The 16,965-nt window shown below is 57.3% G+C and overlaps 1 protein-coding gene across 1 annotated transcript; it reads right to left on the reverse strand.

Moving 5' to 3' along the window:
• Positions 1-59: 59 nt before the first annotated feature.
• TRAM2 (translocation associated membrane protein 2) lies at positions 60-15,294 on the reverse strand. Its single transcript, XM_032185299.1, has 11 exons — positions 15,059-15,294; positions 9,888-9,951; positions 9,056-9,165; positions 8,709-8,825; positions 7,254-7,312; positions 6,695-6,779; positions 6,506-6,576; positions 6,068-6,172; positions 5,690-5,848; positions 4,742-4,914; positions 60-4,565 (listed from the first exon to the last, which is right to left on the reverse strand). The coding sequence occupies exons 1-11, from the start codon at positions 15,176-15,178 to the stop codon at positions 4,492-4,494; spliced, it is 1,137 nt and encodes a 378-aa protein (XP_032041190.1). The 5' UTR covers positions 15,179-15,294; the 3' UTR covers positions 60-4,491.
• Positions 15,295-16,965: the final 1,671 nt, after the last annotated feature.

Below are 16,965 nucleotides of genomic sequence, written 5' to 3' on the forward strand. Positions count from 1 at the left end.
CCTGCTCTGTGAAACCGTACAACTCAGCACCGCGATAAAGCATCGGTGAACAGCAGCAGTGGAGGAATCTATGCCTTTTCTTTATTTATTTCCGAAAATACTTTTGTTGAGTTTATCACAAAAGTCATTTAACAACAAACGTCAACAAACAAACAAAAAAACGTACAAAAAAATTTGAAGTGACAGGAAGGATGAAACAAATGAGATAAAATATCGGAGGCGGTCACTTCCCCCCCCGCCCCCTCCAAAATCAGGAACTTTTTGCACTAAATATGGAAGAACAGAATTTTTCCTTGGGTTCCTTTGCTGAAGTTTGGTCCGTGGAGCCCAACATGTCCAAGGAAAAGCTTTGTGCCTCCGCCTGGTGTTTACAACAACCCACTGCCAGCAACCACCGCCCCCGGCCCCGAGGCTATGTAACATACTTCACAGTTTGAGTGTCGAGCCTGCCAAACTGTCTACAGCACGCTCCTAAAGCTTACAGGAAGGCTGTAAATCACAGCCCAGCATCTCCACCTCCTGTTGATGCACGTCGGGGTCCGTCTACCAAGAGTTCATCCGAGGCAAGAGGCAGGTGCTGCCATAAATCCCCATGCACTGCAACAGAGCCGGGGTACCTACAGGCTTTGGAGTAACTTGGGGTCAGGGGGAGGCATCCTAGAGCAGTCTTTTCTCCCCTCCAGCAGGGAAGCCTACCAAAAATACATCTTCAAACAGTGAGTCAAGGGCAAGGGGACCTATGGGGAAACTGGAACTTGTTTTCTTTACCACTAACCCCAAAATGAGTAAGAAGAAAGAATCCTAAACAAAAAACAACATAACCGTAATGCCCCATAATGTAAGAGTCACTCAGACATTGTAAGTGAAATGCTACATCTGTTCTTCCTCAACCCCCTTCTCTTCCCAAGCCCATTACCCCAGCTATCTAAGACAAAAAGAGAGAACTACTGTCGGGTTTTTTCAAAAGCTTTCCTAGGCTAGGGCAGGAAAACCAAAAATCACACCAAAAATCACGGAATACTCAGTCCCCGACCTTAGGTCTGTAACAGACACAGACTACAAAAGCAGTCTGATGCCCGCAGGAAGGGTGCAGAGCAAGCAAAAGCATTACACCAGGAGTAGGAACTTGCAAGTTTTGCGTAGTCTCTACCAGTTTCCACGCTGCGGCAGACAAGAGCTCCTGTTTGGGGTTGGGTTTGTTGGGTTTTCTTTTTTATTGCAGAAGACACGGGGCTGGACCGGATGGGGCGCAAGAAGAGCATCGACTCAGTCAAAGGGGGCTCTCAGCATCTCTACGCAAAGCAGTCGAGGACTGCTAAGGGCTTGAAATGGAAATTCCCCATCTGAGGGAAGAAATAGCTTTTTGGGCTGAGAAGAAGGCTTGGTCTGCTGAGAAATGCCGTGGACACAGAGGAGCTGCTGCAGGCTCGCAGCCCGTGGATGGTGTTTGCACTACAAGACGGAGACAGAAGCAGACAGACTGGAAACCTCTGGGACGAGGGTGAGTGCTGCCTCGCAGCAAAGGCTCAGCACAGAGAAACAACGGGGTCATGCCACGCTCAGGCACAACAGGAGGAGATTTCAGAAGACTAAAGACCGGAGGGCAAAAAACAAAACAAAACAAAACAAAACAAAACAAAAAAAAACCAACAAACAACCAACAACAAACATCAGCTCTAGGTTTAAAAAAACCAACCCAACCCAAAATAAGCAACGTGGAAATGTTTCCAAACCAAACCGTCCCTTTTACTGGTAGCTCTATGAAAAAAAAAAGACAACATAAAAAACCAACAAACAAACAAAAATACACGGATGTGGCATATGCTGTACAGAAGTCGTAGAGAGGGAAGGCTTTCGGGTACACAGCACACGGATCTAGCACAGGAGGCTACCTGGCAACGTAAGGCACTTGGGATCCAACACACAAGTAGTGACTTCGTGGAGACGCAGGGTTGTGCAAGTGGGAAAGCTGCCTGAAGAGAAGCAGGCAGGAGGAGGAATCATTCAGCAGCCAGTTTTTTGGGGGATTGTTTGTGTCAGTTGTTAACAGCCAGTGCCCCAGCACTGTGTCTGGAGACGCCGGCCACCGGGTGCTCCTGGAGGGCACGTGGCAGTGGGTGGCTGGGGAAGGAGGAGGCAGTGGACAGGAAAAGCGTCTCGCACCAGACCTTTTTCCCCATCTTCCCTCACATGAAGCTCTTTCCCTGCCCTCTCATCACGTTGCACTGCCTCTGTTTGAGCCAAACGGTGAATTATCTGCCCAGCAAGGACTACGAGGAGCGACTGCAAGGTGCCAACAAGGGCTCTGCTCCAAAGTCTCCTTCCTCAGTTCTCCTGAAAAAGGGGGAAGGAATCCTTCCCCTAGAATCCTGCTGGTATCTCGTTTGACACCCAGAAGTCACAGAGATGGAGGAACAAGCGGAATTTGACCGACTGTACTCATGTCCCTACGCATTTTCTCCCTCCGGTGCCCAGCATTAGCTGAGGCTCAACACGGAGAGGAGGAGGAAAGGAAAAAAGACACCTACAAAAAGAGGGGGAGAAAAAAAAACAACTCAAAGTGTGGCAGAGAACCAACTGTCTCCCATTCCCCAAAACAGGGATGAAGAAAAAAAAAAGTATGAAAGACAACTGTGCCAGCCCCACCGCACGAGAGCCCGAGCTCGAATCGCGCTCGGATTCAGCTCAGCCGCCCGCGGGGCTGAGCAAGGGACACGCCACGAGACCACGCGTCCCCCCTGCCCACGAGGAAGGTGGGCTTCGATCCCGACTTGCGCACCAAAGGCTTCCCAGCCTCTCCCCGACCCCGCGCACCGCTCGCCTGCTCCTGCCGTAGCGACGCAGAGCGAAGCCTACAGCCGGCTTTGCTGCACAAAAGGCACCAACAGCAAAGCCCGGCTACAGAAGCATCCCTGGAGGAGAGCTACGGGGTGAGAGGTGCCCCTTCAGCACCCACCTGCCCAATCCAGGCTGGTGCACGGCACCCAAAGAAGCCCGGTGTCCCGTGAAACCCCGGGCAGAAGATGCTGCCCACCGGCAAAGAGGCAGCAGGGGACCGAGCCGGTGGGATTTGGGCTTCTCCTGCCAAGACGTATGGGTGGCAGCGGGCAGGAGCAAGAGGGAAGAGTGGTCTGCAGCCACAGCTGGCCTCTGAGGTAGGTTTGAGACAACTCCATCTGCCCACAGGTCAGGCCTTTCCTACTGCACGAGCTGCTCCTTGCAGCCGCCCTTCCTTCCCCTTCCACGTCACCTCATTCACAGCTCAGAAAGGGACGAAGGGGCTAGGTATTTTTTGGAAGAAACCCTGCATTTGATAGCACCTTGGGTGGATACAGGCCATGTATCCTTCGGAAACAAAGAGAAGCTGGTGGCTGCAGATGGCACGGCCGGACCGGTACGAAAGGGACGAGGAAGGCTACGGCGATAGCACGAGGGGCACAGTCCCATAAACGCAAAACCCCCTTGCAGCAGCCAGTTTGCTCAGCTGGACGTGGTTACGAGCCATGAGAACACCAGGTCCAGGAGGCACACGAGGCTGACAGGAGCTCAGAGCAGGGCAGGGCTCCAAGTTTCACCTGGACCTGAGGATATCACTGCCCCACGACAAGGCACAACGAGCTGCGGCACCCCGAGCCCAGCTCTCGCTGCTGGGAGGTCCAAACAACTATGGGGCGGTCAAGAGGATAAAAGGGACCCGGCTGTACCAGAAGAGCTGGGGCAAGCAAAGGCTAGGACGCGGGTCCTATAGGAAGAGGGATCTTATCTCCCTTCCCTGCTGCCCACGTCTCCAAAATTAGCTCAAAACCAGGAGCTGGAGGAACCCTCCTCAACCACAAGACCATCGTGAGACAGGACACGACTGAGGTTCCTCCCTCAGTCCCTGGTCCCTATTTGCAGCATCGACAGCCCGCAGCACGTGCCAAGTGCTGGCCAGGTGTGCCCCAGGAGAGGCAACCCTCAGCTGAGATCACCCTGAGCCTCAGGGTCACAGAGCCCCAACGCTTTTCCCCAGGAGCCTGTTCCCATAAAAGACACGCGGAGCCTTCAAACTGCACGGCCCTGACCCGGGGGCTCGGGGAAGCAGCACAGAGGGAGGGGAGAAGCATGCTGTAGAAACAAAAAAAAAAAAAATAATAATGTTCGGAACCACCTACAATGCGTTTGTAGCAACAACAAAAAAAAATGACTTGAACAACAAAATAACCAAATACTAAAGTAGAAAACCAAAATTGCACGCTTATTTACGGTGGAAACGAGGAAGGCAAAACCAGGAGGCTCGGAAAAGGCTCCTACGAGGGGGAGGGAGCAGGGGAAGGGGACCTTTTTGGTTTTATTGCAAACGGTTCGAGAGAGCAAGAAAGGCAGGGAGGGGAGCGAGAGACACCTTGGGAGGACGACCTGTGTGTGCCAGCCGCTCGCGAGGCTCGGGAGGCCGGGCTGGTCCCTTAGTCCTGGTGTCTCGCCCTCCTCCCCAGGAGCTCCCCTCACTCCTTACGGCGACTTCAGCTTCTTGGTTCGCGGCGAGGTGCCGTTCTCCGCCTTCACCACTCCATTTTCGTGGTAACCTGGGGATGGAAAGAGAGAAAACATCACCCTGCTTCACCCCGCACGGCCCCAAACCTCAAACCCTCTCGGGGCTGCCCCACGGCGTTCCTGGGACATCACCCCACGCTCAGCAAGAGAGGCAGGTACCAAGGACACAGCTCCACACGGTGCCACCCCAGGGCCCGTCGATGCTCACCCGAGTCCCTCTTGAGAGGTTTGGCTTGCTGCTTGGCGCCGGCGGTGGCGGCGGCGGCTCGTTTCCGACTGCTCTGCTCGTGCCAGTACTCCCGCCAGCGCCGCAGCTGGAAGTGGATGAAGCGCCACATCACCGAGGCCTGGAAGAGGCACACCAACAGCAGCACACTCATTCTGGCAAGGGCGGAGAAGAGGCAGGCTGAGAAAAAAAAAAAAAGGAGCAGGGCCGCCACAAACCCGGCCTCCAACCCGCAGCGTTGGCCAAGGGCCTCCAAGGAGCGGGTGGTCACCTCGACCAGCATCGTCCAACCCATCTTTGCCAGGGGAAACCAACCCCAGCTGCTCTCTACAAGGTTGGAAAGGTGCTTGGGGAGTCCCCCGAATCCTCAGGTGTAACCCATGGCTTGAAAAAGCTTGGGAACGACTGGATGGATGCCAGGCACCAGTCCTAGCGATTTTGGAAGTGAAGCTGAATGGTGAGAAGGGCTCCCAGCCCTGGTGGGCAGATGGCAAGGCACAGGGAACCCATCCCCTCCTCTGCTCCCCGCATCAACAGGCACCAAAACACAGCCAAGCAGATGGAAAAACTCCTTTCCGTTGACCACATCCCCATGAGCAGAGTTACGGGTGCAGAAGGGAGAACCTGCGAGTCCTTCCCTACGGTGCCTGCTTCCACTCATCCTTTACAACAGGTTATTTCCCTCAATTAACAGCTTAATTTAATTGCTGCCGTGGCTCAGGAGCCTTCACCCCTGCTGGCTGCTTGCACACCTTCCCCGCTCAACAGGGCTTTCCCCTGAGTGGGTTTCAGATCCCCTCTGGGCTTTCCAAACTCAGCTTTTTTCACCCACGCCGGGAGAACAACCAAGGAACACGACGGGGGAGGTTTTCACATGCCAGCAGCCACGCGAAACGATGCAAAGAGGTAGCAGGCGGGGGACATCCCTACCTGAAGAGGATGTTGTTGAAAAGAAAACTGAAGAGATTCCCCCTCTCCGGCTCGAGGGCCTGGTTCTCCACCCGCGGCAGCCCGAAGCCGATGACCAAGATGTACAGGGTGAGGGTGAAGAGCTTGGTGACCACGAAGACAACAGCCCAGACGTTAAACCTGGAGGGAGAGGCAAGCAGAGGTGTCGGCAGGAGCAGCCTCCATGCCCCGCGGCCACCTTCCCAGCAGGTCACTCCATCAGCACAGCCCCTCGACGGCAGCACAAGGCCACGACACGCTGGAGAAGCATTTTGTAGACCTCTCTCCTTGCACATCCCACCTCCGAGCCCAGCACGGCCAGCTCAACAGCCCCTTCCTCCTCCCGACTCGCCCGCTTACAGCTTCTCGTTGTTCTCGTCCGTGAAGTAGACCAGCCGGGCCATGTGGAAGAAGAATTCGGCTAAATACTGCAGCAGCAAGAGGATCAGCCCCAGGCGGCTTAAGCTAGGAGGGGAAAAAGAAATGAGTATCACCGGGCTGGTCGGCTTTGGTCCTTCACATCTGCCATCCCATAGCTGCAGCAGGCACCAGCCCAAAGCTGGCCATCTGCCCCAAATCCCTGTCCCAAAAACATCACAGCAACGAGGAGATGAAACAGCCCAAACCGGCAGCTTTACCACCATAAAAACACCTCGTCTACCATCCCGCAGCCAGAAGCTCAACTTCAGCCCAGCCGCCTTTCCTCCCTTTGACCCCCATCCCCGGCTGAAGCTTTTGGGGCAAAAAAATCCCAATCCTGCACAGCCCCGAGCCCGGGGCAGGGTGGCAGGGACTCACTTGAGGAGGTATGCGCCGGCGATGTGTGCCAGGTAGAGCGCGATGCACTGCAGCTGGCGGGGGATGTCCTCCTGGCAGGGGCAGAAAGCAGAATGAATCCCCTTGCCCCGCTCCGTCCCCACCTCTCCCGGATCCCATTTGCCCTAAAACCAAAGGGCGAAGAGCCTCAGGTCCCGATCTGGCTCTCACCTTGCGGACTTTTTGGAAGTAGAGCTCCGGCAGCGCGTGCAGCCAGTAGGCCAGCTGGCACAGGTAGAAGAACTTCACCTGGAACCTAAAAGGCATGGGGTGAGGTGTAGGGGCACGGGGGGATCCCCGGCCACCCCACACCAGGCGATGCCCCTTTCACAGGCATCATTTCTGGGCTGAAATCATCCATTTGGCTGAGTCTGGGCTCTCTCCAGGGCTTTGTGCCCACGCTCTCAGCAAACCAAACTCTTGCAAAAAAAAAAAAAAAAACAGAAGGGAGAATTCTCCCCCCACTTTGTTTCTACCATGGAAAAACAAAGAGCAAAGCAACCTGCCCGAGGTGCTGCGGCATCCAGGGTGAATAACCAAGCTGTGAGGACTTTCTTCACGAAGGCAGCCCTCCGGGAACACCCTCCCCACAAGCACAAAGGAGATGGCCACCCCCGGGATGCGTGCGGAGGGCGCTGCGCCGTCAGCACCCCGCTCCCAGCCGCAGGGAAAACCGTAGAGAGGAAGGAAGCGGTCAGCCCGAGAACAAAATGCCCTTGTGAGCGCTTACGGAAGATAAACATGCGGGTAGTTTTCCCACAAACTCCGGGGGTTCGATATGTATCCTTCCTGAAAAAGAGAAGAGAGGCGAGCCTTCAGCGAGGGAAATCAAGGCAGCACGTGGGTACAACGGGGTGGGTTAGTGCTGGAGTGAAAATAGGAACTGGGGGTGGCCCAGAGGAGGCCCCAAGGAGGAGCAGAGGCTGGAGCCCCTCTGCTCTGGAGCCATCTGAGGGAGCTGGGGGTGTTGGGCCTGGGGAGGAGAAGGCTCCGGGGAGACCTCCCAGCGGCCTGCCCGGGCCTGAGGGGCTGCAGGAGAGCTGGGGAAGGACTCACACACCCACAGAAATAATTCAAGATGCATTGCACAGTTTAATTCTCCACCCACACGCCTTCCCCTGTCTTTGCAGGGCGGATTCCAGGGGCTCCCCTCTTGTTCCACACAAGCACAGCTCCTGCCACAGGGGTGCTGCGCTGGGCTTTGCTAGGATGTCCCCTTCCATGCAGCCTAGGATAGGAACACGGCCTGCAGACCCCAAAAATGCCAGTCTGGAGGTGGCCGAGGTCCTCCAAGGAGGGCTGGCAGGACCCCTGAGCAGCAGGAGAGGACCTCTCCCCAAGCATCCCCAAGCCAGGTACCACAGCTGGACCCCAACCGGTAGCAGAGCATCCTCACTGCTTCACACTGCCAAATCCAGCCCATCTTCCCCACGCCGTCTGTTGTTTTTCCCTCCTTTTCTCCAAAAAAATATGAAACATTTCCACTCCAAGTTTTTCTCCCGTCTGCTTTGGGCTGAAACATCCCCAAAACAACCCGAGGCACTGCATGGTTTCCCTTTTTCTCTGCGTCCCCCACCACTGTCACCTCACCAAGAGAGGGATCACGGACATCTGCCCGTTTGCCCCAAATCCCTTCCAAGGTCAGCGAGCACAGAAGGACCCACAAGCTGCAGTCAAAGTAACTCATCCCACCCAGCCTTCCACAGGGCAAAATCAGCACATTTTTTTCCAGGATTTTCTTCTTCTGCTCCCCATGCCCCACAGGGACCCTCTGTCCCTGCTACTTTTCTGCCGTCCCCTTCAAACCCTGGTCCTGTACACGTTCCCACTCCCCCATCACGTTGCTTAGGACCAAAACCAAGTGTTTATTTTTATTTTTTTACATCTGCAGGCGTGGAAAAGAGCTCTCAGCAGCACAAGGCTTCGTCGTTAGGCTGCTTCTCCAGCCCTGCTGGAATCGGTGGGGTGAGCAGATCCATGAGCAGCATCACAGGAACCAAACCCCAGGTCAAGCCCATTCCTTCCCCTATTTCTCACAGGGGTCCTGGGTTAAGCTTTTGCTAAAATGTGCCCATCTCAGCCCAAGGGCTGATGGTGAATTCTTTGCTCCCATGGGAGTTTTGTGCTCCGGACACCCAAAATTCCACCCGGGGCACCCCAAGTGCAGCCGGCACCGCGCCCTCACCGTCACGACGACGTACAAGCACCAAATCAAGGAGGTGAGGTGGAAGGCGACGAGCTGCCCCGACTCATTGAACTTGCTGTGTTTGACCTTGGAGAGATGGAGCCGCCTGTTGATTTTCTGGGATGGGCCCGAGGGAGAGAAAAGGAACAAGAAAACGTGAGCCGCCGGGCCAACAACCCTCCTTCCTCCTCTTCCTCCCCGTCCCAAGCAGCCCCCAGAGATGAAGGCTCACACGCGGCCACCCCAGCCCATGGATCACACCAGAGCCGTGTTTAACTGCAGCAGGACCACGTCCCCACCGCGGTATTTGAGATATTTCATCAACCCAAGACACCAAACACACTCACGTCCAGGGCATACTCCTGCACCACCGCGTGCAGGATGATGGCGATGAAGATGTAGAAGAGGATGGTGACCAGGTCCTTCAGCCCGTAGTGATATTGGACCAGCTCCCCGTCTGCAGAGAGACCAAACCTGGGGTCAAATCTCCCAACCCAACCCATTTCCTACATTTCCTAGGGCTTAAGTCTTCTGGGGTGGGGTTATTCTTGACACAGCTCGGCTGGGGCTGTCCGTTTTGGAGGCACAGAGAGGTGAGGACTGTGCCAAGGGCTGCAGGGCTGGGAAAAAGGGCTCCAGCCTGGGTTAAATCATCGCTAGAGGGGGGACAGCTTCTTCTCTGATTGTCACACACCCCAAGCAAGGTGATTACGGAGCCCCTGGGATTCCTGGCAGCAGGGAGGGATAAATCACCCAGCACACGGGCAGCGGAAACTGTCTGGACTGGGCTCTGTGGGAGCGCAGACCACAATTTAATCTGGAGTTCCTCAACCCTGACATTCAGGAAAGTGCAGGGCAGACCAGCTGTCTCCCCTCGCCTTATTTTCTTTAATCCCAACCGCCCTCATCATCAGCTGGATGATTTCTCAGCTTCTCCTTAGGGGCAGCTTTCTGTGCCCCGAGCCTTTGGCCCACGCCGGTGCCCAAATCACTGCCAGGCTGGGAGGCAGCAGCCAAAACACAAGCAGGGACCGAGCCCTGCTTCCCCCTGTTTCTGATTTTTCAAGTTTTCTGTACCACCAGGCGAGATCCAAGCAGCCTACATCGGTGGAAGCTGATTTGGGGCTTCCCCATTTTGAGGATTTGGGGCAATCGCATGGGGACAGCAGCGCCTCTTACCTGCTGTGGGCACACTGACGTTGTACTGAGGTAAGATAAACAGGAAGGCTGTCTTGGCTGTAACCTGTCAAAAACACACAGGAGTTGGAGGGGATAAAGCAAATTCATTGATAAATTCATTAATTAATTCCTCTGCCAACCTTTGTTCCCCTTTCCTACCGTGCTGGGAAAGGGGATGCGAGCGGGGCAGAAGGGAGATGTGCAGGCAGCAGGTGATGGGAGAAGGGATTTGGGAAGGAGAAAGGGATGGATAAAAGAGGGAGAGAGCTGGAGAAGCCAGCAAAGCCTGACGAGGGGAGATCCTGCTTCCTACTGAGGACTGAGGATTCCTATTGCATCCCTCCGGCAGCACCCATCCAGGTGTGACCCTTGCCGTGGCCTCACCGAGCTCTGCGTGTCCCCGTCCCTCTCTCAACCCCCAGATGAAATCAAATGAAATAAAACCCTTGGGATGAGACATGGGGTCCTCTGCAAAGCAGGGCTGCGCTGCTTGCTCTTCATTTATCAATTTTAGTTGAAGGAAAAAAAAACCCTGGCCGTGAAGCAGGAAGATTCGTGGCGATGGGGCAGAGCCGAGCATCCCATCCCGCTGCTGTGCTTCCCCCAGACATCTCGAGAGCTGCAGGCTGTTAAAAACCCAGCTGGAAAGATTGCTTCACGTCTCGCTGGAAGGAGGTGGGGGGGGGGGGTTGAAAAAAACAACCCGGGGGCTTTGCCAAGTGCTCCCGTCCCACCCCCAGGAGCATTGAGCAAGGGGCTGGAGCCCGGCACCGAAACGCTTGTGGAGAAACAAGACGCAAAGTGCCCGAGGAGAAGGAGACCACGGGGCAGGATTTGGGGTGGTAATGGAAAAAATGCATCGCGTGGCTGGCTTACGGAGACGCTCCTGGCTCCTGCGAGCCTTGCTGGAGAGGAAAGAGAAGTTCCTTCACCCGGAGCGCTACGGCACGGCCGGGACCGTGCAGCTAAAGCCCATGGCAAGCTGGTGCAGGGCACGAGGTAAATGCATAGGTTCAGTGCTGGCCATGATGCTGCAGGGATGTCTTTGGGGTTTTTGCCTCTGTCTGGCTGCCACCCAGAGGTGGCACCCCCGGGATGAAGCCTCCTAACCAGCCAGAGGGGCCGTGACCAGCCCCGTGGGTGCTGGTGGGCATCAGGGGAGCCTCGTTTGCAGTCTTTGGAGGCAGTCCCGGGGCTTTTTGAGGGCTCAGAGCATCCTCCCCACCACTTCGACACTAAGGGCACCTCCAGAAAGGGCACCTCCAGCTCCCCTGCAAGGCAGAGCTGAGGATTTCTCAGCTCGGGAAGCAGCTGGCGGTGCTTTTTGAGCTCACATCAAGCTCTCGGCCAGAGAAAGGAGAAGTTGGTAACGGGAAGAGCAGGGCAAGCATTATTCAGAGGCACAAGACCTGCAGCGGTGCTCGTTCCGAAACCACAGCCCGGTGAGGGAATTTTTCAAAGGTGGGAGCGGGATTCGTCTGGCCAAGCCACGTGGGGACCATATGGGAAATGCTCTACGCTCCTTGCTTGCTCCAGGCACCCCTGTGCAACCCAAAGGGGTGAGGACGATGCTCCTCACCCTGCCTGGCATGAGGGATGTGCTTAAATCAGGTGGATTTGGGAAGGTGGGATGCTCAGAGTGGCCTGGGCTGCTCCTCAGCCACGCATCAAAGCTGCACATCACCTGGGTTTGGTCTCTGATACAAAGCACCGAAGCTTCCCTGGCCCTTTTTTGATGTTTTTTTTCCCCCATGAGACAAGAGTCCAACCAAAATCCCAGCTTCACGTGTACAAGCACGCAAGCTGCTTGTAATAAGGGACCCTGAGTGCACGCATCTGAGCACCTACCCCAAAATCCCAGGATCACAGCACAGCTGGGGCTTGGGGACACCCCTGGGTGCCCCTGTAGGGTGCCCAGCTCCATGGCCCCATGTCCTGGCGGCCATGGCCCCTCTCCTGCCTGTCCAGGTCCCTCGGGATACCAGCACCCTTTGGGGTCAATCAACCACGAGCATCCTTCCCCGGGGAAGCACCAGGTCACTCTCCAAAACCTGTCCCTGCTGCCTGCACCCCAAAACCTCACCCCGGTGGGATTTGTGGGGTCCCAGCCACGCTCCCGTTTGGGCTCCAGCTCCTCCCGAGGAAGGAAGCGGCTCCAAAGCCCTGGCGGGGGAGGCCGGGGGAGCTGCTGCAGCCCAAGCTGGGAAAATATTTCCCGGGCTTGAAAAACAACTTCTAATTACAGATAAAACACCATGGGGAGATTTTGCTCCGTTTTCTTCCCCTCCACCAGCCGGAGCGTTTGCTGAAGGAAAAACCACATCAGCCCCCAAGCTGGGATGGCTCAACCCGGGCCCCGTATGTACACCGGAGACCAAACTTTGGACCAGAGCCCTGGAAGGTAAACAGCCGCCTTCACAGCCCCTCCGCTGCCCGGGGTCACCAGTATGGCCGGGGAAAAGTCACTTCTGCACGAAATCCCGGCCTGTGACCCCATTCCAGGCAGCTTCGAGCCCTTCTAGGTCTGATATTGAACCCCAAATTCCCTCAGCACACACTGAGCCCTGACCCCACGTGCCCACAGCAGCCGGTTCTGGGTGGGAAGGAGCCCTAAAACCGTGCCTCGGTTTCCCCATCATGCACATATCGTGGCATCTGATAGAGAAATCTCCCGAAACGGCAGGATTTCCCCCAAATTCAGCCCGTGGGGATGCTGCCCGGCCCCGCACCGTGCGCCCTGACGTGAGCTGGACAGCTGGGGGCTCAGCCGAGCCCGGCTTCGGTTTCATTTTTCTGCCAAAAAGGGTGAAAAAGAAAAAAAAAAAAAAAAAGAAAGATATGCAAAGATGGAGAGCAGCTGTTTCGCGTTTCCAAACTTAAAATGGTTTGGGAGAAACAAAAAAAAACAACAAAAACCACAGAAACTTTTCACTGCCCTCCTGTGCATCCCCACAAGGTGCACGGCACACCAATAGCCAGCGCCCCATCCCCAAATCGGCCAGGGCAGCACCCCAAAAGCGGACTGGGCTCCTTGTGCCATCGATCCCCCGGGAATGGGAAGAGGTCGTGAGCCAAAGAGGATGCTGGAGGTGGATTTCGAGGCGGGGAGATGCTCGGCGAGCCTTGGAGCATCCCCTCCACCCCGCCCGGCGCGGGGCTGCCTGGGAAAAGGTTAAAAAATCCCGTTTGCGTGCCCCACAAACCCTCCCCTCCGCAGGAAACGGCCCCATTGTGAGCAGGACTCGGCCGTTTCCGCCGTCGGGAAGGTGGGAAGCCAGCGGGACCAGGGGGAGGATGAGGAGGAGGAAGGGCCGGGGATGTCACCGGGAGGTGACACGGCCGAGCTGCCACCCAAACTCACCGTGGGGGCGGCTCGGGGGGGGGTGGCCCGGGGAAGAGCAGAGCAGGATTTCTCCTCCGGGGGAAGACAAAGCAGGAGGAAAACGAAATATAATATAACAGTAACAGCAGTGATAATAACGATAATGACACAAGAGCCCCCCAGGGGGGGTCACTGCTCGCATCGGAGAGGGGTTATTTTGGGAAAAGCAGCCCTCGGGGCGTCACGGCCCCTGAAATCCCACAAAAGCAGCAGCACCCCGAAAGCAGCAGCTGCGGGGAGAGAAAACCTCGTGGGAGATGCAACCCAGGCGATTTTTTTTTTTAATTTTTTTTTTTTTTTTGCCCAACTTCGGGGCATTTGCGGGCGGTTTTGGGACGGGCGCCGGCCCTCCCGCCGGAGCTTTAGGAGCCGTCCCTTACATAAATCCGTGCCACGCACTCAGCAGCTCATTCAACGCCTTTGCAGGAAGAAAAAAAAAAAAAAAGCAAAAAAAAAGTCAGGAAAAGGAAAAAAAATAAATAAAGAAAGAAAAGCCAAGAGGAGGGGGCTGCCATCGGGAGGGGGGTAAGGAAATGGATTTCCTCCTCCTGCGATTTGCTGGGGAAGGAGCCTTTCCTCTTCTGCCAGGCTCCCCCCCTTCTCCCCGGCCACCCCTTTTCCCGTCCCCGGATTCCCTGTTGAAACGTGGCACTGGGCTGGAGGGGAGGGTTTGGGCAGGGTTTTAGGGGGGATCCGCTCCGGCCGCTGCCCACCCGAGGTGCCTCCACGTAGGGAGGCCGGAGAGGGTGAAGGCTGCGCGGCGGCCTCCAGCCCTCCCCTGTCTCCTCCCCGAAAAGAGGAGAGGAAAAAGGAAAAAAATAAAAAAATAAAAAAATAAAAGAGAGAAAAGGGAGCTGGGAGAGGGAAGGAGCAGGGGGAGAGGCGGCGTTCAAGGCGCTGCTCGGCCTTTGTGGGGCTCTCGCCAACCCAAAGTTTCCCTGCGGAGGACGAGGGGAGGCCGGGGGCCCAGGAGCCCGCGGTGCTCGTCCCACGGCACCTGGAAAAAGCACCTGGAAAGGGGACAAAGTGGAGGAAAAGCCCCAAAAGGAGACCTGGAAGCATCCACCGGGGCTGGAGGTTTCCTCGCAGGAGGCTGGGGGTTGAGGCAGCCGCCGGGCACGGGACAGGAGGCTGATGGTGCTCAGGGAGCTGTGAGGGGCAGGGACCCTTCCCAGCAAGGGGAGGCAGATTTTGGGGAGCCAAAAGGAGAAGCGGGGTTGGCGAGCACCCAGCGGAGACCCGTGAGCCTCAGTGGTGCTAAAGGGTTTTATTTGGAGTGGGGATGGGGCACCCCAAAAGGCAGCGGTGGGGTCCTGCACACAGCTGGGTCCGTTTTGGGAGGGTTTGGGGGAAAGGGTCCCACTGGTGGTGAGGGGTGAATGGGGTGCCCTGGGGATTAATGGGGTGCCCCAAGGACTAATGGGGTGCCCCGAGGATTAATGGGGTTCTCCAACGATTAATGGGGTGCCTCGAGGATTAATGGGGTGCCCCGGGAATTAATGGGGTTCCCCAAGGATTAATGGGTTTCCCAAGGATTAATGGGGTGCCCCGAGGATTAATGGGGTGCCCCGAGGATGGAGAGGGTCTGGTGCCCCAAAAACAGCGGGGACCTGCCCCACAGCCCCTAGAGGGGGGTATAATGGGGTGAGGGGCACCCAGGGTGCCCCATCCACAGCAGGAGGGGGGACACACGGAGATGGGTGGGGGTGTCCCGAGGGGGGGACACGCGTGGGAAACGGGACCGTGGGGAGTGGGGGAGCCTCGGGGGGGGCGTCGGGGGGGCTCTCACCTCGAACATGAGGGCGATGAAGACGCTGAGCACCAGGCAGAAGCCGATGTCGGCGTGGTTGTGGATGAGGAACTCCTGGCTGAAGAGCGGGTGGCTCTTGGCTCGCCTCCGAAAAGCCATGGCCGGCCCGGTACCGGTACCGGCACCGGCACCGGGAAAGCCACCGGCACCGGCACCGGGACCGGGACACACCCGGGAACCGGGGCTGGGCACCGGGAGCCGCCTCCCCAAAAACTTCCCCGGGCCCCGCACAACTTCGCGGAGCTCCGCCGCCGCCCCGCGCAGGCGCCGCCGCCCCGCAAACCCCTCCCCGGTCCCACCCCCGGCTGCTGGGCTGGACACGGCCCCCCCCGGGTCCCCTCCGTGTCCCTCCGTGTTCCCTCCATCCCCCCCGTGTCCCCGTCCCCCCATCCCACCCGTGTCCGCGCCCCCATCTCTGCGCCCCCCATCCCTGCGCCCCCCATCCCTGCGCCCCCCATCCCCGCGCCCCCCCCGTCCCCATCCCAGCGCCCACCCGTGTCCGTGCCCACCCCACGCGTGTCCTGGTGTCACCCCCCTCTTTTAAGGCCGCTTTTAGGGTCCCCCTTATTCCAGCAGTGCCGGTTCTTTCCGCCTGCAGCATCCCCGCAGACCCCTCGCCGCCCAAAATCCCCCCAAAACAGAGCTGAGCAGTCCTGGTCCTGATCCCGATCCCACAAAATTGGTTCCCTGGCCCCAATCCTGCACACAAAGCACGGTCCTTGGGGGTCTCATTAAGTCACAGCCCTCATTAGGGGCCTGATGAGCCCCTGGGTTCCCCGTGCCCTTTACGGGAACAGGCAAAGCACCAAAAAGGGAACCAAAAACCGTCCCGAGTCACGGCTTGGAAAAAACAACCAACAGCACCCGGGGGCAAATATTTTTCTCTAATTCAGCTGTTTTGGTATTTTTGGAAGTGAGAATATTTTTTTTTTTTTTTTTGCTTTGTGGGTAAAATATTATGGGGTTGGCTCAGGGCCTTGCATCACCTCGGAGCTGGGTGGTTCGCGCCGTGCCTTGACCCAAAGCAGCAGCGGAGGGCAGGAGCTCCTGGACCTTCCCCTCTTTAAATCCCCATGGGTGGACGAGGCCAGACCCCAAACCCGCTGCTGGACGGGCTGCGACCACCCCTTGTGCCCTGCCACCACCTTCCAACCCGTTTTTTTATTTGGACCATGCTCAGAACCACCCCAGGAGGGGATTGGGGTGGAGGGGACGGTGCCGGCTGCGTCCCCAAGCGCCGGTGCTGCCCTGGGCATTGTTTGTGGCTCCAGGAGGGCCGCGGGCTCTGTTCCTGCTCCTTTTTTTTCCAGGTGAGTGACCAGAGGCACAGGCCGTTCCCGCAGGTCACTCCCTGCATTGTCACCCTCTGTCACCCCGTTCCTTGCGCCCCGTTCCTTGCGTCCCCACTGCGGTGTCACTGGGGCACAACTGAGGGTTTCCTGAAGAGCCAAGCGAGCAAAAATCAGTCTCGCCAGCCACAAACGAGCAGAAATCCTTTATCCCGGGGCGTCGGAGGGTCTGGGGATGGGGACGTGCCGAGCTTCCAGCCCTTCTGTGGAGGGAGAAACCCCAGCAGAGGCTCCCCAAGGTCCCCTGAGACACGGGGAGGTTTGGGGAGCTGGAAGGAGCCACCCCCAGCACCCCAGAGCCCCCGTTTCACCCCCAGCAGCTCCCATAGGGGATGTGGAGGTGGTGAGGGTCCCACACACCCCTCTCCCCTCACCCCATGGGTGCCTGCTCAGGAAGCCTTGGGCAGCATCTCCCTCTGGTGGCCGAGGGACAAGGAGCTTCGTTCCCTTCCTGGCTGCTCCGAGGGGTGGTTGCTCGCCCTCTGCTCGCTGCTGCGGGACTTTTGCTGTAGGACGCGGCCCTCCCAACCTCCTCCT

The sequence above is a fragment of the Aythya fuligula genome, chromosome 3 (genome assembly GCF_009819795.1).
Source record: "Aythya fuligula isolate bAytFul2 chromosome 3, bAytFul2.pri, whole genome shotgun sequence".
NCBI lineage: Eukaryota > Metazoa > Chordata > Aves > Anseriformes > Anatidae > Aythya > Aythya fuligula.